At 35.6% G+C, this 23,766-nt stretch overlaps 5 protein-coding genes across 5 annotated transcripts; 2 read left to right on the forward strand and 3 right to left on the reverse strand.

Annotated features, from left to right (window-relative positions):
* Nucleotides 1-7,907: 7,907 nt before the first annotated feature.
* On the reverse strand, nt 7,908-8,641 carry LOC111499109 (small EDRK-rich factor 2-like). The gene is made up of 3 exons (XM_023150587.1): nt 8,489-8,641; nt 8,255-8,357; nt 7,908-8,169 (listed from the first exon to the last, which is right to left on the reverse strand). The coding sequence occupies exons 1-3, from the start codon at nt 8,493-8,495 to the stop codon at nt 8,073-8,075; spliced, it is 207 nt and encodes a 68-aa protein (XP_023006355.1). The 5' UTR covers nt 8,496-8,641; the 3' UTR covers nt 7,908-8,072.
* Nucleotides 8,642-9,328: 687 nt separating this feature from the next.
* Nucleotides 9,329-11,388, forward strand: LOC111499021 (PLASMODESMATA CALLOSE-BINDING PROTEIN 3). Its single transcript, XM_023150459.1, has 3 exons — nt 9,329-9,718; nt 9,822-9,855; nt 10,922-11,388. Exons 1-3 carry the CDS (start codon nt 9,403-9,405, stop codon nt 11,166-11,168), a joined length of 597 nt encoding a protein of 198 aa, XP_023006227.1. The 5' UTR covers nt 9,329-9,402; the 3' UTR covers nt 11,169-11,388.
* Nucleotides 11,389-11,710: 322 nt separating this feature from the next.
* Nucleotides 11,711-15,662, reverse strand: LOC111499064 (purple acid phosphatase 15-like). The gene is given in 8 exon segments (XM_023150513.1): nt 11,711-11,890; nt 12,027-12,143; nt 12,249-12,596; nt 12,599-12,801; nt 12,905-13,122; nt 13,864-14,200; nt 14,274-14,465; nt 15,121-15,662. Coding segments are annotated over 8 exon segments (1,692 nt in total). The 5' UTR covers nt 15,386-15,662; the 3' UTR covers nt 11,711-11,878.
* Nucleotides 15,663-16,911: 1,249 nt separating this feature from the next.
* LOC111499065 (ER lumen protein-retaining receptor-like) lies at nt 16,912-19,766 on the forward strand. The gene is made up of 6 exons (XM_023150514.1): nt 16,912-17,175; nt 18,562-18,827; nt 19,002-19,117; nt 19,205-19,278; nt 19,393-19,456; nt 19,539-19,766. The coding sequence occupies exons 1-6, from the start codon at nt 17,085-17,087 to the stop codon at nt 19,573-19,575; spliced, it is 648 nt and encodes a 215-aa protein (XP_023006282.1). The 5' UTR covers nt 16,912-17,084; the 3' UTR covers nt 19,576-19,766.
* Nucleotides 19,767-20,444: 678 nt separating this feature from the next.
* Nucleotides 20,445-23,636, reverse strand: LOC111499115 (UV radiation resistance-associated gene protein). The gene is made up of 6 exons (XM_023150592.1): nt 23,220-23,636; nt 22,497-22,703; nt 21,911-22,091; nt 21,411-21,559; nt 20,990-21,217; nt 20,445-20,748 (listed from the first exon to the last, which is right to left on the reverse strand). The coding sequence occupies exons 1-6, from the start codon at nt 23,406-23,408 to the stop codon at nt 20,632-20,634; spliced, it is 1,071 nt and encodes a 356-aa protein (XP_023006360.1). The 5' UTR covers nt 23,409-23,636; the 3' UTR covers nt 20,445-20,631.
* Between the last annotated feature and the right edge of the window lie 130 nt (nt 23,637-23,766).

Raw genomic sequence — 23,766 nt, forward strand, 5'->3', positions numbered from 1 at the left:
CTTATGCTTTCATGGCAGAACTTAGTGCTCTATTCTCTCTTTGATCGCTTCTCATGTGGGTTTTCTCCCACACCCATGTGTCAAAGTTACCGCTTTTTTTTTTTTTTTATTAAACATACCAAAAAAGAGGGTAAATTACCGCATAAGGTCCTACCATTTCAAAAATAACTATTCAACCCTTCAATTTTGTGCTAATTAAGTTTCTACCGTTTTTAAAGTTCAATAGTAGTTTTGAAACACGGTTAGTAGTGGAAGAGTATTTTTGAAACAAAGCACTAACGATTTTCATTTAAGACTAATGGTAAATATGTTTTTGAAAGTTTCGGGATATTTTTTAGACAAAGTACAAAGTTTAATGATATTTTTTATTATTATTAATTTAGTCGATTTATTTCTATCGAAATGGCCCCGGAATGGTTGGAAATTGAATGATTGGTCCTAAACCACAATAAATAAATATATATAATCAAATAGGGAGAGAGACACAAAATCATTAGCTTGGAAAATTTGTTATTATGAGGAAATCATTGTGTGGGTTTTGTGAATAAACAAATATTTAAGTTATTTAGATGAATATTGTTTGATGAGGGTGTCTTTTGGCCTTTGAATATTCGAAGGGAAGCAATTGGTCCCGACGGTTGATCGTCTGAAGTAGCTCTAACATGGGCAACATAATAGTTTTGCTATCGATAATCGAGAACTCAATAAACAAGGTCCAACATTTGAGTGGTGGAAGATTGCAGCCATTTTAAGGTATGCTTGGTTTTTGGTCAATACCCATTTAGGGATACAATAATTTCAATGCCAAAAAGTGAGAAAAAGGGCTATTGGTATTGGGAATCTCTCTCTTTCTCTCTATGTTTGTGTTATATAATTGAGTTAGCACATGCCTTCAAGCTAAGCTATCTCTATCTATGTTGGGTTTGTCTAATATAATACATAAATTAACAACCAAAAGCACTGACAGATTATATAATATAACCATACACTGTTCAGTGCCAGCTCTGATATCATTTGTAACAACTCGATCCCAATAAGATGCACACTCTATATTGGGTGAGCTCCTAATTTTCTTAGGAAATATGTGAGTGGAAACAAAGTATGCTAAAAGGGCCCGTCTTAGTTTGTAGGGATAATCTTCACTCGTAGAAGCAGTTCAAGTCAAATGGGTAAAATGATCATAACGCGGGAGATACAGGGCAATGTCGAGCCATCAAGTTTCAAATATGAATTCCAAATTCATCTTATCTGAATTTTTTCTTGCTCGTACGAGAATTCATAAATCAGCTAGATCTGATATCGTTGCTTGAAAGTTCAGTATATAACCAATATGATTAAAGCGGGAGCTAGAAGAGGGGATTAATTGAACCAACCAATGAATGAGGAGTATCATATGTCCCAATTAAGGGCACATTACATTGACATTCTTATGTTATGTTTATGAGAACTTTCCAAAATGGTCCTATTTGTACAATATTTTATAAAAAAGATGACTTGGATTTGTCTTTGTTTATGCCTCTTCTCTCACTTATACCCATTATTTTTGCCCTATAAACAATTAGTGTTCGTTGCATTTAACCAATACATCACAAAGAGAGAGAAAAGGTTTCGACTTTACAAGACGTTGGCTTCACAACCTTCATAACTACCTTCGATTTTCGAAGTTTTAAAATGCGGCTGTTAGGGAGAGGTTTCCACACCCTTATAAGAAATGTTTCGTTCTCCTCTTCAACCGACGTGGGATCTCATAAGAAAACAACAGAACAAGAACAAGAACAAAAACAAAAAGAATTATACCAAAGTTAAACCCTAAGTAATCTTCTTTCTCGTCGTTCTTTGTCAAAAGGTAAAGAATCCATCTTCATACAAGAATCTAGAATCTTTGTGTTATGTATCGATCCAAATCAAATGTCTCCACACACTCGCATTCCCGTTTATAACAAAAAAACAAACATTTTTACATTTTCGGATGTTGTTTCGTAACTTTAAACACTTAAAGTGACCGTTTTTTTCACTTTCTTCCACTATTCGTTACCCTAAACGAATCCAAAATGCCCCGAAACAACGTTTCGGTATGCTTCAAGCAAAACAAACAAAGGGTTAAAAAGAAATTTGAGATTTACGACCTGATCGTGGTACGTGTATAATATAAAATATGTGTTAAGTGTAGACTTGAGAAAGCAGCAAAGGGAAAGAGGTTGAAGATAAATTAGAAAAACTTATCCCTTTGCTATGAAAACAAATGAAAGCTTGTGGATCCCAATTGGCTATTGCTAACCACATCCATCATGACTTCCACTTCCACTCCCACCCAACTAACAACCAAAGGAGATCAAAGTGGAAAGAATTTATAAACTTTCGTGCTTATTTATTAATTTTTATGTTCGTGACGGTCTCGAGTCAACTTTACATGTTCAAAGTACTGTTAGATATATCTATTCATTCTACAGAACTGGAGCTTTGTCTCAAGTTTCAATAGAGAATGAGGGAGGGAGTGAGGAGAGACCCTTCTACGTGAGCTAAATAGGGTCGAGAACGGGAATTGCATTTCTCGTCATTATCTCCACCCCGAGCCCATCCAAATCTCCACTGTGCACGTGTGTTCATGTCTAAATTTTTAGTTCTTAGATTTTCATATATTTTGAAATACAATAGTCTAGTTTTTTCGATCGATTTGTAAGTTTTAAACTAAACCCTAAAAATGACTCTCGAGTATTAGAACACATCATTTTCGATAACCATTTAATTTTGTAATTTTAAAAATAAAAAACCCGAACGCTAAATGTTAACCAACTAGGCGTCGAAGTATTAAAATATAAAAATAAGTAGAAAAGTTTAGGATTAAATTAAAATAAATGTTAAGGATTTGTTTAAGTTATCATGTTGTGATTAATTAGGTCTAATGGGGATTAGTGGGTTACTCATTGAAATCATTAGCATTGGGTGGAGGAAGTGATAATGTCAAAAAGTGCAGGCACAGGCCAATGAGATTCTTCCACTTGTCACAATTTGATGGTCAACAATCTAGAGCCACTAGTTTAATTGCTAAAATTTGTGTGGCTGAAAAAAAAAAGATATATATATATATATTTTTTTTTTTGCCAATAAATATATTGATATTTTTTTATGTGTTTGTTTATGTCTGTGTTTTGCATATTGCAATAAACAAATATGAAAAAGTTTGTAAGATAATTTTGTTTTTATAATTAAATGTATTTTATGACCATATGTTTTATTTTAATTTTAATTTTTTTTTGTTGTTAAAATATACCAAAAAAAAAAAAAAATTTAATTTTAGAATTTCTTCAAAAAAAAAATATATATATTTGAGTACGATTTGTAACCGCCCAACCTCACTGCTATGTTTGCTTTGACCAGTTATTTATCACCCATAGTCTCACTGTTTTGGGATCTCACAATCGACCCCTTTGGAGGCTAGTGTCTATCTATAACGCCTCATGCACAAAATTTACACGAGTTCTTAAAGGTCACTCAATATATGATTGTTCAAGTCAAACACGTTTCACTTTGGAATTCCTATGATTCAACCACAAAAATGAACGGTGCAGATCGTAAGTATAAGTAGTAACTATTAATTCTTTCCAAAACTTTCTCAACCCCATGTCGAGGATTCACACCGAGATTTAGAATCCAGATTTGAAACCTAATGACTCGAACATTTTCTTGCAATACGATCATGTTACGTACTTGTCTTGAACTGTCTTTTAGTATCTTTCTCAGTCATAATTTCATATTCTCAAGATCACTCTGACTCAGATGTGGTCTTAATTCATTTATGTACCGTTCGTTTACTCGGACGTCACAATATATGTCATACATTTGAAATCCCCGTCTCCTCATTTACAACGGAAGAACACGACCCGAGTTGAATTTGAAACATTACATTGTTTAAATTATCACGAGAATAAGAAATTATACCATTCTCATAAGTGATAGAGAAAGTTGATCTAAGTTTATATAATATGATTAATTATGTGTGTATGAGTTGTAGTTGATGTTTTTATGTGCTCACATTCCCTTCCATTTGACAAGTGAGAGGTCTTAGGATAACTTAATTTATTATATTTTCAACCATTTTCTTCCCAAAAATGACAAAAACTACCCTAATTTTTTTAATACTTTAACAAATTAAACAAAACCCTAATTCCTTAAAGCCCTCAAATGCTCAACAACTCCCATAATAATTTTTAAAACTTTTGTCATTGCCCCCTCATTGACCTTGTTTTTGCACTTTTCCCCTCTTTGATTAGTGTTTTTTTTGTAATAATTTATACAAAAGTGGCTTATAACATGTTATTTATATTCGTAAAAGCGTTTGTGGCGTGATGTTTGAGATGATTATTTAAATCAATAAAAGTCAAAAGCGTAAATCAATAATATTAAAGAAATAAGCTCGAGAAACCAATATGAGAATAACTCAGTGATTGAGACATTTACCCTTTTCTTTAAGGGTCGGGATTATTATCATCCACAAAGATGACTTTCTATAACCCTAAAAATGTAAAAGGAAGTTTTTCAATTATGTTCAAGTTACACGCTCGATATAGTGATTATTTACTTTTATATGACAACAGACTCTCCTCCCTACTACGAGAGCGTTACACTAAATCAAGATCAAATACTTGTTCTAATTCATAGCATTAATTTAGGTTAATTAGTTTTCATTGGCATAGAAAATGACTGAGATCAATGATGTGACACTCTTTTATTGATAATGGAAATTTTACGTATAATTCATTATGTTTATTGAATTTTTGTTGCGTATTGTCAATGGCAGACGTTTTTGAAAGATTCAATAAAGAACGGACAAATAATCAAAATTAAAGTATGGGGACCAAAAATATAAATTATCTTGGAAAAAAAAATATTGTAGGACTGTGGGCATGCATGTATTATACCATGGCTGCCTTAGAAAGGAAGGCAAGGGAGAATGTACTCATAATATTTATTATTATGTCAAAATAAAATAATAATAATAATAATAATCTAAATAAAATAAAATAAAATAATAACAATAATAAGGCCTTTTGGCGTTTAAAGTTGTAATGCCAACGTGGCAAAGGGTGAGGCGTGGATGGCACGTTAACACATTTGAAAGTGCTTTCAAGTTACTATAACAACACTTTTTCCCCATTTTTCAATTCATTTAATTATTTTTCTTTGATATTTTATTATTAATATAATCACTTTTTCTTCCCCACAATAATTTTATTTATTTTTTATTTAAAAAAACCTTTATTTTCAAGATTAAATATACTTCAATTCAGCTAACATAAAATATATACATTAAAATAACTATTGTGGTTAATATTTAATAAATAAATAATATGAGTTATTATTTTTATGATTATCACGTTCTCCTTAAGTTTATTTCGTTAAGTTTTCAAGTTCTTTTTAACTAATAAAAAGAAATATTAAAAATCCAGTTTGTAAAGATAGTTATTAAAGGAGAAGGAAAAGTGGGTGAGGATCAAAAGGAAAAAGAAATAAAGTTTTTGGAAGCACAAAGTAGAAAGCAAGTGGATTTTGGACCACTTACTTAAAAAGAATGGAAAATAAGTGACATGAGAATAAACAAATTTCAGTATGACATAAAAAATATTATATATTTTTATATTTCTAAAGCTTACAAATTATTTATGCCAACTTAAGTTTAGGTTTTCAAAGAATGGAAAATAAGTAATTTTTGCTAGTCTTTTATTTTGTTCATTTTTCAATATATAAGAATATATAAGAGTCTATTGTAAGAAGACTTCATAAATTTGGAAAGATAAAAGATAATTGATTGAGTTAGAAAATTTAAAAAGAATCTCTATTCCACATCTATGGTCTAATAACTAACAATTTGCAACGCCCCAGGCCCAAGATTCATATAAGAATTATGAATCCGAATATGGCACCTGCCAACCCAACATTCTCTTGCATCTCCTACAACATGGTCATGTTATCTACTTCTCACGTCTTAAGAGTGAAGACTCCCACGTACCAAACATGAGTCCTTTCAACAAACTTTATCCTCACTCACATACATTCCAAGAAAATTTCGAGGAGATCATCCAAAATAGAATTACCCTAGGATTGAGTCACCAAAAAGGAAGGTGCTTCTTGCCGATATAAGTAGTAGCTTTCACTTCCTTCAAGCCTTTCTTAATCGTTTTGTTCTCAAGATCGCTCTCATTCGAATGCGGCTTCAATTTATTCATGTACCCTCCTTTGTTCCGTTATCACAAGTTAAACCTCTTGCTTTCATAAACCTAAGTTTCACAATCTTATTCCTATCTTCTCTTCCCAAGCTCTCTAATTTTGTATAAATTATACCGATATCTCACAAATTCCCACATGCTAATAACAAAAGCATCTCATTTTCAGCAAATTTATTTCAAACTAACCATCCTGGAAGCTGTTCATTTCTGGACTTTCCATCCCAATGTCAGCAGTACTAAATGCCTGTAAAAAATAGAACTTTTAAAAGCTCTCTGGCTTTCCACAAACATCTACTGCAATCTAAACAAAAAAACTATAGCAGGAAGCCAATATTTGGTAAGTTGTTCGAACCACCGCCGATAAGGATGACTCGTAGAATTGAAGCCTATAATGTAGAAGCAAAAGACGGCAGAGGAAGAGAAATACTATAAATCGCAACCTTAATTGACCGGGATCTGTTTTCCTGGTGGTATAGTTATGTCCTTGAATTCTAAAAGGCAATGCTGTAAATGAGACTATCTTCTTATGCCAAAGGGAGGATATCTTTGTTTATCTTAATCTCAATCTTATTTTACAGGTCTTTGAATACATTTCAGGTCCTTTTTTTAATAAGACATTTCAGATCTTAAATCCAACATAGGAACTGTATTGTAATGGGGAAATCTTTTCCATCTTTATCTAGCCAGGTGGGGTGTGAAATGTTAAGCCTTTCCCTTAATCATAATCTGAGATCTTAATTGTTCTAGGATTCAATGGTTGAAGGTTAAAAAACGGTTCTTATAAAAAATATTTGGCTAAAAACGTGATGCAGTTTAAGTTGTTCGAACCACTGTCAATAAGGATGACACGAAGAATTGAAGCCTATAAGCACCTCCTTGAAGCAGAAGAGGGCAGAGCAAGAGCAATACTATAAATCACGACCTTAATTGACCGGGATCTGTTTTCCTGGTGGTATAGTTATGCCCTTGAATTCAAAAAATGTTTATTTGCTTGGAAGAAACCTTCTTCGACTCTCTTTGATCTAATCTTTCTTTAGGATTCCATCATCAGTTTGCAATAAGTTGGAGAATATTATGAGAGGCTTTTCTTTTTCGAAAAGAGTAGACGAAACGGGTGGTTCTCATTTGGTATATTGGGAGGTCGTTTCCAGAAAATGTGCAAGAATGGCAGGTTGGGCGTAGAAAATTTGTCCCACAAGAATTATGTCCTCTCTGGCTCATGAGTTGTGAGGGTGCCCCTTAAGAACCTAAAGCAATGTGGCACAGGATTTTGGTAGTAAATACGAGCATAGAATCTTGGTCACTAAGAACATGTACATAGGTTTTAGAACCTGAAGTGTTGTAACATGGCTAGTCTCTTCCTTCGCTATTTTGTGGTACACAAAGTTCGGAAGGAACAAGAGGATTTTTAAAGGTGTTGAACTTGGGAAGAAATGTGAGTTCTGGCCCCATTTTAATGGCTCTCCCTTGTGGATCAAGAACTAAATTGTTGACCATAGAAATTTCCTACTCAATGATAGGACAATAACTATTTGCTATTATCCCTAGACAAATACTGGCATGTGACCCTATGAGACGAATTCTTGGTGAACTATGTGTTTAGATCATAATAGAAGAACTTTTCATCTAGATTCAAATTTCACGAAATCCGCATTAACAGCATAATTACCTCAACACAACATATCAAGAGTACTAAGATCATGGAAAACAATCATCAACAATTAACGTTGACAGCATAAGAGATATATCCATTCACATTACTGAAACATACAAATATTTATTTCTCCAATATCAAACAGTCTAAGAACCACGAGATCTTAGTGTTCACGATTCTAAATCCAGGACCATCTACTTTTTAGCGCTACTTTTACCTCCGGATGAATTACCTTCCGATGCCGCCTGAGCCGCCTTCTTTGCTGCCTTTTCTTGTAGCGCCTTAGCATCTCTGACCAGAATCCAATACCAAAAGAAATATCAATTGCATTACAAAATTCAAAACGAAAAATAAAGAAGAAAGAAGATAGACGAACCTTTCGCGGCGCTGCTCGGGGGTCAAACCATCGTCCTTGGTTTTACCCTTGCCGCCGGTGCGAGCCTGAGCCCTCTCTCGGTCCTTCTCCCTTTGGTTTCCTCGTAGAGATCTGAGTCAAGGTAAGCAAACTTGAAAGATTTCAAGAAATCTTCAAAATCAATGAATTAAAACACCTCAAAATCCGAAATCAAGAAACAAGAAAACAAAATGAATCAAAGATTCAGAAGGATATGAGTCATTTGAAGGTGAGATTGAAGCGGCTGAAAAAATTCGTGGATTGGCCTGGAGTTGGCCGGAGAAACGAACAATCAATCTCTAAAACAGGGAACCAACCGTCGGTATGAAAGTGCAGGGGAATCGGCTATCTCCTTATATAGTGCCCCACTTCTCTTCCATTTATTTTCTTTTCTTTTTATCTAAAATTTAAAGTTAATTTCTATTTAATTCATTTTAAATTTTAAATATTTTAAGAAGAAAAAAAAAATACAATAAAATTATATTTGAACTAATATAAATAAACAAAAGTAAATAAAAAAAGAAAAATAATAAAAGTGTATAAGGGTGTGAAACTTCTTTTTGTCAGAAGAAACGATTTAAAAACCTCGAGAGAAAAAAAACAAAGAAAACAATATCTACTATCGGTAGACTTTGACTGTGCTCATTAGCAGACGTGTATAAAAACCTTGAATGGAAACTTGAAAGGAAATACTCAAAGAGAACAATTAGTCGTGGGCTTGAGTTGTGCTCTATAATCGATGCGTTTTAAAAACTTTGAAAAATTTCAGAAGATAAAGTTAAAAATGAACAATATCGACTAATGGTGGACATGAATTATTAGAGAACTATTTTTATTTATTCCTGAACCTAATGATGGTGTCAAGTTGGTTATTTTTGTAGAGTTGGAGAATCAAAATAAACATTTTAAAATTTAAATATTTTATAAAAAAAAAAAAAAAAAAAAAAAAAAAAAAAAAAAAAAAAAAAAAAAAAAAGTTGGAGATTTGGAACAAAATAACATTTAAAATAATATAAATAAACAAAATAAAAAAAATAAAAAATAAAAAAGATGGAAAGTAGCGTGTCATTTGTGTCTTTCCACTGCCATTCCGTCCCAATCCCTCTCTTCCTCTCCCTTTTCCTTTCCCGATGGCCACACTTGTTCTCTCCCACTCCTTCCTCCTCCTCCTCCTCCTCTTCCTCCTCCCAACCTCCGCTGTCGACGGCGCGTACTGGTGCGTGGCCCGCAGCGAGGCGAGCTACGAAGCCCTTCAAACCGCCCTCGACTACGCCTGCGCCACCGGCGCCGACTGCACTCCGCTTCTGTCGAACGGACTCTGCTTCCTCCCGAACACCATCCAGGCCCACGCCTCCTACGCTTTCAACAGCTTCTTCCAGCGCAAGGCTATGGCCCCTGGCTCCTGTGACTTCGCCGGCTCCGCCACCGTCGCTCAGACTGACCCCAGTCCGTCTCCTTTTTTTTTTATTAATTTTTTAGAAATAAATAAATAAATACATTATCGATAGATTTTTATTATTAATACTCTTGACATTGGTGTTCTATGCAGGTTATGGATCTTGTGTTTATCCATCTTCAATCAGGTACGCTAATTTTTTTTTTTTGTTTTTTCTTTCTATTTTAAAAATAAAATATTTTAATTTTCCAATTTATTAAAATGTGCATAGAAAAACCCTTTATCATATATATATATATATATATATATATATATATATATATATATATATATATATATATATATATATATGTATGTATGTATTTTGGTGGAGATTTCTTCATGTTCAAGTAAATGGGTTCACTTTTTAGAGTGTTATATTAATAATTAATTCTGAAAATCATATTTATTTGGCTTCTTTTCTTTTATTTCCCACTAATTTATTAATTTAAGATTCTTTTAAAAAATGTAATAAAATTTTCCGCCATTATTTTTAAAATTCTCGATTCTCTCGATATATATTTTTTTTCTAGCCAAGAAAATAGACATTTCTCTTTATTCTATCTTTTTGGTACAATTTTTTTACAGTATTTTGAAAATAAAAAATAACTTTTTTTTTTTTTTGCTAAAATAAACTATTTTCATTTTAAATTTAGGGGGAAAAGGGAATGTAGTAACTTCTTCTACATCTTTCTGTGGGGTTCATCTAGGTTAGACACCGTTGGATCAGTCTGGCTGGGGCCCAGTGAGTGGTCAGATCCAACGGTGAGGATGGCATGGATTTACTTTCAAATTGTAAATCAGCTTTTTCCTGAAACGGTGCGTTTTGGGGAGTCTTGAAAGCTGGTCAAGAATGGTACATGTCAGATTCTGGTTGGTCATGATTACTGCAGTTGTCAGACCCCAACCAGCCTTCTTTTTAAATAAATTCTTTTGTTTTAAAAAAAACAATTGTATTTTTAAAATAATTCAATAGAAAATAAAAATAAGCTAATGAAACAAATTTATTTCCATTTATATACCTTATTTTCGTAGTTTCATTTTTAGTCATTATTGCAAAATCAATAAAATTGATATATATATATATACATACACATGTATGTATAGATCAATCGGTCGCTCAAAATTTTTAAAATTTATATAAAGAGGAGAATAAGAATTATGTAACACAATATAGTACTCTAAATCTTGTGTTATTTGGGATGATTATCCAGTGCTGCAGGAGGAGCAATCACGCCGAGCCCTCCGGCTAACACTAGCCCAACCCCGACAATAACGGTACCAGCTACGACCACCACACCGAGCTTCAACAATGGCAATTCCGGTGACATTAATGGTCTAGATCCAGTATACAACCCGGCATCAACTTCAACTCCAACCAACTCGAAAGCCTCTTCGAGTTTTAGGATCCCGAAATTCTTGTTTTCAATTGCTATCTCACTCACTTCACTAACACTATAGGAGGAGGGCTATGGAGGGTTCATTCAGTTTTGTTAGAAACAACATGTTCTTTTTGTGAAAACTAAATGACATAGGCAATATCAGTTAGGGTTTAGTTCAGCCTTCACAAATCTCCCTCTTTCTTCACAGGATTTGCTCATTGAATTCAATGCTTCAATTTCATTCTTCTATGTTCCATTCTTGATTTCATTATGATAGTTATAGAACGGACTTATGTTCATATTCGATGCTCCAACTTTTGAGTTTCAACGACAACTCAAGAAGATGTTGAAAACATCTAAGATCCCATCTTGGTTGGAGAGGGAAATGAAACATTCCTTATAAGTGTGTAGAAACCTCTTCCTAACATATGTATTTTAAAACCGTGAGGTTTACGACAATACATAACGGGCCAAAACGAACCATATATGTTAGAGGTGGGCTTGGACTGATACAAAACACAGAAAGAAAGAGTCGGATTCTTATTCGACCGCTTCTTTTGGTATGATCTTTATACCATGAATCCAAATTCAGGTAAAATAAAATAACGAAAGTAATAGAAATGCTAAATCACGTCGTCATATATTATTAATTTCCTCGAGAAAATCAGACATTTAGGAGCGTCAATATTGAAGAGTCACAGAAGAAAACAAACCCAATTGAAACCAAGTATAATTCTGAACCTCCTCATTTAGCTTTCTTTGTATTCTCAAGGCTTGTGGCTAAATTCATCAAGTATGAACCTAAATAAGAACATAATGAAAAGATCAGAAAAGTGTAATGCGTGGCAATTAACAAACAGCAGGGGTTCTATCAGCAATATGTACCACGGTTATATTGTCACATATCTTCTTGTTTTCCATGTCTGTATGTATGTACCTTCATCTCATTGAGACAAACGTCTGGTTGTCGTACGATGTATATTATATCCCCGACAGATCTATACGAGTCCTGATTTCGGTGCCATGTCCACAACGCATGAGTTTCGTTTTTCACCTGCAAAGAATACTCTTTAGTTCCCCACACATCGAGTTTCCAGAGTGTATTTCCAATACGACATGGAAATGAAATTTCATTCAAGCAGAGAGAGAGAAGGCGAACCTCCAAAATGCCATGGCCGAAGCTACTTTCACGATAAGCGCTATAATCAGGTTGCTGATCCCAGCAGAATTTTCCTTTAGCTGGGCCTGATGTAAAATTGAACGCACAGAAACCACCCATGTATTCATCCGGTGTCGAGGACGGGTCTGGACAGTTTCCGGGTTCATCAGCATGTTCAATTGCCATTTTCTCTCGGTTACCTCCATCACCTACCGTTATGTAGACCGGACCGCAAGGATCCAAAGTGTAGTTATATACTCTATTTGACCTCTCATAGGCATGAACCTGATCGTGAATCGAAATCGTCAGATTATGCACGAACAATATTACGTGTGCAGCAGAAACAAATAAAGAGGACATACATGGCCGTTGAAAACTAAGTCAACTTTATACTTGTAGAGCAAGTCTTCCATTGCCACTCTCATGCACTCTGCTTCTCTATAATGAGAAGTGTAGGTGCTGTACCACGGTGGGTGCCATGTAGCTACCAACCATGGAGTAACTTTCCTGTTAACTTTAGCCAGGTCTTGTTCTAGCCATTTGTATTGGTCACCTGCAATGGGCGAAATAAAGCACAATGAATTCAGCCATTTTCAATCAAAATCAAGCTTCTTAATCTAAAAGATTGTGAAAAAAGGGGCAGGTTGTGGATTTACCTGATCTGTCATATGAAATGTAGGCACCAAGCATTATAAAATGAATGCCACCTGCATTGAAAGAGTAGTAAAATGTCGAAGACGAGTTACTCTCGTTGGATGGGAATGCAAATCGAGAACTATAAGCTGCAAATGTTCGATTTTCAGCTTGTGGTTCGATCTCATGGTTCCCTTCCACCACCATTAATGGAACTTCAGATATTAGAGGCTCCATATACCTGATAATAGAAAAACTATAAGAGATCAATTCCCCGCAGTTTTTCAACTAGTGCTTTGAGCTTTGAATAAGTGAATCATCTAAGTTGGGTATTATTAACTATGAGATCCCACGTTGGTTGGAGAGGAGAACAAAACATTCTTTATAAGGGTGTGGAAATCTCTTCATAACAGACGCGTTTTAAAACGTTGAGGGGAAGCCCGAAAGGAAAAACCAAAGAAGACAATATCTGCTAGCGGTGAGTTTTGGCTGTTACAAATAGTATCATAGCCAGACACTGAGCAGAAGAGGGGTGGATTGTGAGATCCCACATCGGTTGGAGAGGAGAGTGAAACATTCCTTATAAGGGTGTGGAAACCACTCCCAGACGTGTTTTAAAAACCTTGAGGGGAAGCCCGAAAGGGAAAGCCCAAAGAAGACAACATCTGCTAGAGGTGGGGCTTAGACTCTTACTTTAACAAAATTGAAAAATTGAAAGGCTGATGGGTGAAGACTTCAAAAACTAAATAGTTTTAAATCATTTGGATGGCAGATTCACAATCTCTTTAGAACAAATATGCATAGATTTTGTATGAGGCATCACTATGCTATAGAATGGCTCATAGACGTAGCAGTTAGAAATACCGAAGATTTTGCGCGTTAACGATCGAAAAAGATATAACAAACATAAAAGAAGGTTGCATAATGGTTCTAAGCATACCGAAGATTTGAAAGGAAGAAACGGGGGGAAAACCCGACTCACCTTCCCCAGTAATCCCAACGAGGCTGATAAGTTTCGTGAATAGGAGTATGAGGAAACGAACAAGAGTAACAATCAGAGCCAGTGCCATTTGTAAGATATAGGTTTGCATAACTCACATCCCCAATCAATAGCACAAGATCGGGATGGTTCTTCAAAATATGATCAACTGTTGATGTAGTGTTGTATGTAAGACCCAGATCACCAACCAATGCTATTCTATTAGGATAACTCTTAGGTCCAGAAACAGGCATGGTCCTGAAATAATGGATATCACTTATTTCTTCTGCAGCTGAAGGGTCTCCACATTGATACTGGTACAAAGTATCAGGCTCCAATCCTGTCAGAAAAAACAAGTGAGCTCCAAAAATCTTCTAGCAGAAGTCAAAAATTAGAATTGGAATCGATCGTACCCGTTAGACGAACATGGTGTATAATTCCAGATGTGTAGTTCTTGAGGCCTTCAAAGGGATAAAGTTGATTGTAGATAAGAGAATAACCCTTTGCTTGGTTTTTCATTGGCATGAGGAACTTCCCATACGTGACAATACTCGCAACTTTCTCAGGATCTAATGGCCGAATGGCGTCTCCAATTTGAAAGTCCCCTGCACATTCATCGAAGATCATCGAGATCTATGAGATCTCACATCGTTTCAAGAGGGGAACGAAACACTCTTTATAAGGATGTGGAAACCTTTCTCTAGCAGACGCGTTTTAAAAACCTTGAGGGAAAGTCCGGAAGGGAAAATTCGAAGAGGACAATATTTGTTATTAGTGAGCTTGGGCCGTTACAAATAGTATCAGAGCCAGACACCGGGCGATATGTCAGCGAGGAGGCTAAGCCCCAAAGGGGGTGGTCACAAGGTGGTGTGTTAACAAGGACGCTTGGCCCCAGGTGGATGAGCGGATCCCACATTGATTGGAGAAGGGAACGAGTACTGGTGAAGACGCTACGCTACTGAATACTTTCTCTCAAATAGAGAAACCACCCGAAGCATGTTCATAATCAAGTTTTCAATTTCTCTCTAATAGTTCTAGCAGTGTTAAAACGAGGGCCATCCTTACCGAATACTTTCTCTAATTCAAGCTTGTGTTAGGAGGGGTGTCTCTTACGCATTACGTCGAACACTTATCATACACACGACCAGTTCAGATAGAATTATCAGAGCTTTACTAAACGAGCAATTGTACAAACAAACAAGCAAGTTCACTACTAAATTAGCCATATTCAAAAAGAAGAACAATAAGAATTTACCAAACCTGTAATCCAAGAAATCCAAACAGAGTCATAATCGGCAGAGAGAGAAACAGAAATCTGCTCCGGCACAAATTGGCCCCCATTCTTCTGAACTCTCGGATCAGTTTCAGGCAAGTCCTGAGCCTTCCCCCGGAAACTCTTATCAAGCAGAACAGTTACAGGCTTAAACGGCCCTTCTACGGTGGTCGGAATTCTTCCATGAACGGAACAAAACCTCAAAACAAACAATGAAGAGAGAAAAAGAACGGCAAATGGGAAGCGACCCATTTGCCTGATTCACCAATTTTCACAACCCAGAAGAAAATTAGACTCCGGGATGAAAAAAAATGAGAGGGAATGGGATTTAAATAAGAAAAGAAACGTAAATGAGGAGCAAATCAAGTAGGGTAAAGAAACAAACACGCTGCAATCCCCACGTGAAGGCAATGAACAATGACGACAAAGCGGATAACGTCCATCCTTCTTTTTCATTCGATTCGTTTCGGGAAAAGCGATGTTCTCCACAAGTCCGAATTCGAGGCTGACATATTGCTGAAACTGCGTTGTGCTGGCGGTTTCTTTGAACATTCCTATTTATTGTTTCGAGGCGTTTTTTTTTCTTGTTGAAATTTTATGTACTTTCATTCATTTTATTTTAGTTTATCCAATTTTAATTTTTAATAAATCTTAATTTTAAAATTATAATTTTTTTTTTTTTATAAAAATATACTTTCATAATTTATAATTTTTTAAACGATTAATACGAATAAAATGATATTTTAATCTATAATGTTTTTATACTCAATTATCATATCCAATTATATTTTTATAAAAATATATAATAGGTAACTATAATTTTAAATTTTCATAAGAATATTTTATTAAAAAAAAATCTAAAATTTTTAGTAAATAAGAATATTTTATGGTAAGGAGATAAATATTTTTTAAATTTATTACACAAAAAATTATATGATATGATTAATGAAATACTTGAATATATAGTCAAGTATTTAATTCTATGGGCAAGGACAAATTTTAAGGCATTGACTAAATAAATTTGTGGCTTAAAATTATATTATAAATTATTTTTTAAATCTATTTACTTATACTTTGGATTTCATTTCCATGTTAATTTCCATTTATTTGGTAATGTTAATGATGGTTCAAATTTAATTATTTTACTTTTAATAAATCTTAATTAAAGATAAAATCCAATATCCATCAATTTTAAGACAAAATACTGTAAAATGTGACCGTTTGTGACTATAAATTAGATTTTTTTATTAGGAGTGTACAATGAACCCGACAACTTGATTCGATTCAACCTAAATTATAAGAATTGGGTTGGATTTAGTTTTCTTAGAAGCTAGTGGGTCGGGTGTAGGTTCAGTATGCTTAAGGTCAATTTGACCCTAACACGAACCGGATAAATACATAGAAAAAAACTAAGGTTGTCTTCTTGTCTATTCTTGTCTATGTTGTGTCCCTTTCGCATAATTTCAAGTCTTCTCTTCTCTTTTACATTTACTTTATAAGGCAAACGTATTCACTATATGTCGTTCAATCCCAGATATCTATAGTCTAGTCTCCAACGTCTAGTCATCCCGTAGTAGTTGTCTGCTGAATTTGTTGTCCTCGTTTAAATTTTTTTAAAATAATTTGAACCCGACAACCTAACCAAAAAAATATAGGGTTGGGTCGGGTTACCAATTCAACTAACCCGAACTTTTAGGTTGGTCAAAAAATATTATTCAACCCAATCCTAATACACCACTATTTTCACAACACGGTTTTAAAATCTTAAATTAAATTGCATTTCAAATAGATTCCCATCGTGATTCTTCTGAAGATCTGAACCTTTTTTTCGTTGCTAATCAATTAGGGCTCTGGGAAATTGCTAGATTGATCCTACAAGTTCATTTTCCGGCCGATTCGAACGCCGTGAAAATCAGAATCTTTCGAACGGGAAATTCAGAAGAGGAGGAAGATGAACGTGTTCAGATTGGCTGGGGATATGACTCATTTGGCCAGCATTCTGGTTTTACTCCTCAAAATTCATACTATCAAGTCTTGTGCTGGTTCGTTTTCTTTCTCTAATTTTGCGCGTTTTTGGGATTTGGCACTGTTTTTTTGCTTGTGAACATTGTGAACTCTGTCATGCATTTCCGTTGTTGGAGCCAAATTGCATTCCTTATCGTCTATGATAGGTCGTTTCAAAAAGGGCGAAATGAGTCTCAAACCCTAGAAACTAGTTCTCGGGTTTGGATAAGAGACGAGTTTGATAAATTCTAGTCGTTGGCTGCCGAGCGATAAGAATAGGCTGAAGTCGTCCTATCCACTTAGAAAATTTTTCAAGGGCTCTAATATTATCAAAATCGAGCCTCACCCAACAACAGTACAACGCAGGGACTTCCCTTACACTTCTAATAGAACCAAGAGACTAGCTATATCTTTTGCGTGCTTCCTGTGGACTCCACTTCCATGGGAATAGTTGTCGGGTTGGATAAGAGCGAGTTTGATAAATTCTAGTCATTGGCTGCCGAACGACAAGAATAAGCAAGAGTCATCCTATCTGCCTAAGAAAGTTTTTCGAAGACTTTCTAACATTATCAAAATCAAGCCTCACCTAACTACGGTACAACATGGGACTTATATATTTTTGATCTCACACTTCTAATAGAACCAGGAGTCTAGCTATATCTCTTGTTCCTTGTTTACTCCACATCCCTCGTGTCAGTGGGATAGAGTATCTCAGTTGTTTAGTGTACCAAGTTTGTACCGAGAGCAAGTGAAGAGAACTTGCTCATGCTTTCCACCCTCGTGTCAATGGGATAGACTAGCTATATCTCTTGCGTGCTCCTTGTTGAATCCACTTCCCTCGTGCCAGTGGGATAGAGTAGCTCGGTTGTTTGGTGTACCAAATTTGTACCGAGAGAAAGTGAAGAGAACTTGCTCGTACTTTCCAGACTCTAGCCTCACCCAACTACAGTACAACATGGAGACGTATATTTTTTATCTCACACTTCTAATAGAGCCAGGAGTCTAGCTATATCTCTTGCATGCTTTTCTCTTTACTCCACTTCCCTCGTGCCAGTGGGATAGAGTAGCTACCGTTGTTTGGTGTACTAAGTTTGTATGGAAAGCAAGTGAAAAGAACTTGCTCACACTTTCCAGGCCCTAGAGTGACACGCGTAATTACCAAAACAAATATTGTTTGTATGGTTGGATGTGATGGCAATTAGTGCTCATTGTAGAATGTGGAGAAGGGATTAGTTTGGAGGGAGTTCTTGATTTTCCTGCTCTTTTGGTAATTTGATTCGTATTAGAGCTATAGAACAGGTTAGGTTGGTCTTAATTAGTTTTTAGATATTGTAATGAGTCTCTGATGTTTTCTTTACTGAGCAATGAGCTATATATTGTTATGCTAGCATTATCATGTCTGAATCTGAGTATTGATTCTGCAGGCATTTCTTTGAAGACTCAAGAACTTTACGCCCTGGTTTTCGTTACCCGTTATTTGGATATATTTGACAGATTTGCATCAGTATATAATTTGATAATGAAATTAATATTTCTTGGGAGTTCTCTCTCCATTGTTTGGTATATGCGACGTCACAAAGTCGTGCGTAGATCGTACGACAAGGACCAGGACACGTTTCGTTATCAATTTATCGTGCTGCCTTGTCTGCTGTTGGCTCTGGTTATTAATCATAAATTTACATTTAAAGAGGTACATATAATGTTCCTTTTTCTTCTGTTCCTTTTGAACTGGATCATATCACATCTTAGGTTCACTGATCTCATCTATGCTGAAGATGTGTTAGTTCATCGCATTATAGATGTATGTAGCTTGGTATCATTTTTCTGCCCATGTTCTTTGATCTTAATGAATCGAAATGAATAGGTTATGTGGACGTTTTCTCTATATGTCGAAGCCGTTGCCATTCTTCCTCAATTGGTGTTGCTACAAAGGACGAGGAATATCGACAATTTAACGGGACAATACGTCTTCCTTCTTGGGTAACTCTCCATTCCCAGTCTTCTCTGAGTATTTGTAGCTTGAATCCGTACATACTCTCCTCGTTTTCTTCTCTTTTCTCTTTTCAGCGCGTACCGTGCATTGTACATATTGAATTGGATTTATCGCTACTTAACCGAACCTTACTTTGTTCGTTGGATAAGTATGTTTCTCTCCTTTATCACATACATGTGCACGTGCACACACACGCACAGACGAAAATATTCGTTAACAAGGAACTAAATTAGCTACTCGTCCAACAAATTCGCTCTTGCAGCTTGGACGGCTGGTCTCGTGCAAACGTTGCTGTATGCTGATTTCTTTTACTACTATATCATGAGGTAAGTTCAACAACTTAATGTTGTGTGTATGTACTCAATCCTGGGACGATTTTCTGACTCCATTTTGATCGATGTCTCTCAGCTGGAAGAACAACGTCAAGCTTGAATTACCAGCTTAGCTTAAAAGGGTTAGCGTTAGAATTGTGTTAAGGTTTGGCAGAAAACGTAGCTTTTCTGTCAGTTTTGAATTAGTTGTAGTTTTGGGGACTTTATTTAAGTTGGGACTTTTTTTTCCCTTTATAGATTTAATTCTGTTCATTTTCAATCCTCTTGTAAGTTTACACTCTATAAACAAAGTCCTTGCACCTTCCTTTTATAAATATTAGATGTTCCTTTCAATTTCAAACTTCTGTACTTAGGCTTTTCAATTTCAAACTTATGTACTTGGCTCTCAATAATGTGAGCTTCCACGGAAAGGGTAACGAAGCATTCTTGATAAGGGTTGCAAACCTCTCCCTAATAGACGCATTTTAAAATCGTGAAACTAATGATAATACGTATTGAAGTCAAAGCGGACAATATTTGCTAGTGGTGAGTTCGGACCATTACAAATTGTATTAGAGACAGACACCAGGTGGTGTGCCAACAATGACACTGGCCCCTAAGGGATTGGATTTGTGAGATCTCACATCGGTTGAAGAACGGAACGAAGCATTCCTTGCAAGGGTGTGAAAACCTCTCCCTAGTAGACGTGTTAAAAACTCAAATATGACAATACGGGATGGGCAGTTACAAATAAAAATTAGGCTAAAAGCTTAATTATTTCAACCATTTTGGAACTCTCAAATTGATCTAGATGTAAGAGAGGCATCTGGAGATCAAAATGGTGTTCCATGAGCATCATGGGGAGGGCTATGTTAATTGGTAGACTAGCTATCATTTCAACTATAAACAAATAAATGGAGAAAGATACAAGTGATATGATCATTGCAGTATGTTCATTTTCAAATCTTTCTTCTGCATTTCGATTTCATTTTTCTTCGGTACATCGGTACATCGGATGCTGGTACGACAAACTAAACCAGACACTTCCCTTTGGACATTGGTATCAGCAATAACTAACAATGTATATAATGATATGAAAAAGGTGAATTCGCACCTGTATAAGAATATGCAACTGATCCATTTACAATGTTGTTCAACCTACAAACCTAACCTTCATATGAAAATGTTGATCACTTATCAATATAATCTGCAGATTGGATGATCCTCAGAAGCTCCTTCAAGTTGGCCAATATATGGCGTGGACCCAAACTCTTCACACCAATAAAGTTCAGAAGCTGCTCCAAGTCCTGCCACAGATAACAGGGGAAAACTATGACACAAGTAGAGCTCCAAAGACCAACACATTGTGGCTTGTTAACAGATGCAATAAGTAATGGTAGAAGGTCGACATCAAAGTGAAATGAGTTTGAGCTGATCACTTCACACAAAAACTATTAACTACTTATTTAGCACGAAAAACCAACTACTTATCTTGGAAACTGGTGAATCACAAAATCCAGACGAGGAATGAAGGAAATGAAACTATACCTTGTTTAACAAAAATACAGCGTAAGCAGCTCTCGTTGTATCTTGTCCATCTAAAAACAGAGGGAACTCGACATGCTTCGTATTTGTGGCAGGTAGTGTGGTAGATAAGGAAACAGATGATGTGGGTTCTATTGAAGGGGCATAATCACAAATGTACGAACGAGAACCACTCAAGCGTAAAGGGTAGCGTAAAGGAACTTTTAGATATGAAGATATGAGGGAAACAGCCTGCAAAAAATACAATAATTGACTGTTAAACCAGCATAAAGCATAACAGGTTAACCATAACCAAATCATAATATATCACTAACACAACAATCCAGACAAAACACATTCAATATCACCTGCAAACAAGATAAGAAAAAAAGTCTATCCAACATTAAGCAACTTCAAAAAGAGGTCAAAATGAGGGAGAACATACATGAGCTACAAATCCCAGGGCAGATGCAGACCTCTGAGTCTCTTTCTTATCGCTGAAAAAGCCCATTTTTTTAAATGAAAGCACATTCAAATTTAGACCTAATATTGTCAAGGATCCATGATTGACAGGTTTAGATCCAGAAGAATTCCCTGGAAGAATGAAAACAATACAAAAACTTACAATAGTCTGGACAAGAACAATAGTATTAACAGATTATGACAGAAAACTTACAATAGTCTGGCATCATCCCATTTACAAAAACTTAACAGAATTGATATTTTCTCGATGCTGGTCGAAGATCGATAGGTTTTGTATCATAAATAGTAGTATCAAAGTGAATATATTTTAGTGAGTTCTTATCACTTTAGCAGCACTTCAAAAAGTGGTCAAAATATTGAAGTTTTTTAAAAACAGTTCCCCCAACAATCTTGCAATACCTGGAGTAAACTAAGTCTCATATATCAAGAGTTATCGACTGTCTCGAACTTACAAGCACATACCTAATCTAGTAGTGTTGGGAAATGATTCGAGCTCCTGATCTTTAGCAGGACTAGTCGAGATCTTTACAGGATAGAGAAATGAAACTTGTGAAATCATATGTTGCTGTCTTCTTCTCAGCATCTTCTGTAAGCATTTAAGACGATCATAGCCTTCTTCCCCAGAGAGTAACTTATTTGATTCCTGTCAAAGATAGGGAATCGTAACAGCATGCCGATTGCCTAGCTAGTTAGTAGAGTACCTAATATAGCTTGGATTTCGAATCATCCTAAATAGCAGAAGAATACTACAAGAACTCCAAATCTTATGCAACTCGCCATTTAAAGAAGATAAAATCGCTGTGGGATAATATATGTTAAAATTGCATCTCCGAGACTTTCTGTCGGAGTCGTCATCCTTTTCTTTAGTTATTAACAAGTTAGGCCTCTCTACAAAGTATTGTTAACGTGTGTGTGCACATGTATCATTGGTATTTCCACCTCTACTAGCTTCGTAATATGATTACCGATGAGCCGAACATACATCTTGCGAAATATTAACGAAAATTCTGATATGGCTTCTAGTTATAATCATACTGTAGATAATTACCTCCAATCGCTTCCTAGCTTTAGATAAAGCAGTCCCAGCAACCAAAAGTGATCTAACTTCAATGCTAAGACTCTCCTCTTGCTTCTTAACATCCTCTGATGCAATTTTAGAACGCATGCCCATATTATCCACAATACATTTCCTTGCTTCAAGCTTTTCGCGCATTTCTGCAAGCTCATTTGATCGACGAACTGACTCGGAATCAACCTGCCCAGCGAATAACAACCAAAAGTCCATAGACTTATCAGAACCTTTCAATCCCCCCAAAAAGGGAAAGCACCAATACCAAATCAAGAAAACCAACAGCGATCTATTTTACTGTTCTCTTAATGAAATTTCACTAATTAGCCTTCTAATTCAACTTGTAAATGACTAGAAATTTACAAGAATGTAAATGACTAGAAATTCGACCTCATCGAAGCACTCAACTTGTAAATTTTAGGACAAATGCCAGGGAGCCCTAAATGAAAATAAGAACAAAAGGTCTAAAACCCTCAGCCTCGTCTAGCATACATAAATTCCTTTGCCACAAAGACCAAACGGAGCAATTCTCCAACATCACTAAAAAGCTCATAGATCCAGTTTCCAATACCCAATTCACACAGGACACGAAAAATGCAGGCGGCCAAAATTCCTAATCAGAAGATAGAAAATAAAAAATAAAAAAGTACTAGGCCGCAAATTTCGAATCAACGGAAGCAATCTATAAGGCGAAAAGGAAACCTGAATTAGGGAGTCGAGCTTTTGCTTGAGAGATTCTTTGTGTTGCTTGGCTTCCTCGAGCGCCGAAGAGAGACTCCATAGCCTGGCAAGCTCCTGCTCGAAGTCCTCCCATTCAATAACCTTCGCATTTTCCGGATCCGATGATCTGCTGGATTCTGAAGAAGAAGAAAGGGGTTTGCCGCGTTCCATGAACGAGTTGAAAAGAAAGGAGGATCTTGGAGTTCAAGAAGTTACGACGGCTCGGCGTCATCGTCCTTCCTGCCCGCAGCTACTAAAAAGGCCTCAAGAAACCATTGGAATACCTTTTTCCTATTTCGTTCTTACAGAACAATAAGGTTTCGGATTCTCAGAATTGAAGGGAGAGAAGAAGAAGGAAGAAAGTGAGACGTTCAGATGAGATGCAATTAAAATTTAAGAAATTGGGGGAAATTTTGGTCTGAATAGAAATTACCCTTTTTTATCAAAAAATATTTTGGATCTATAAATTCATAAATATTTTTTTTTAAAGGTCAAAGTTTATGTACTAAATATCTTATTTTGAATGTTG

Source organism: Cucurbita maxima, unplaced genomic scaffold (assembly GCF_002738345.1).
Source record: "Cucurbita maxima cultivar Rimu unplaced genomic scaffold, Cmax_1.0 Cma_Scf00026, whole genome shotgun sequence".
Classification (NCBI taxonomy): Eukaryota; Viridiplantae; Streptophyta; class Magnoliopsida; order Cucurbitales; family Cucurbitaceae; genus Cucurbita; species Cucurbita maxima.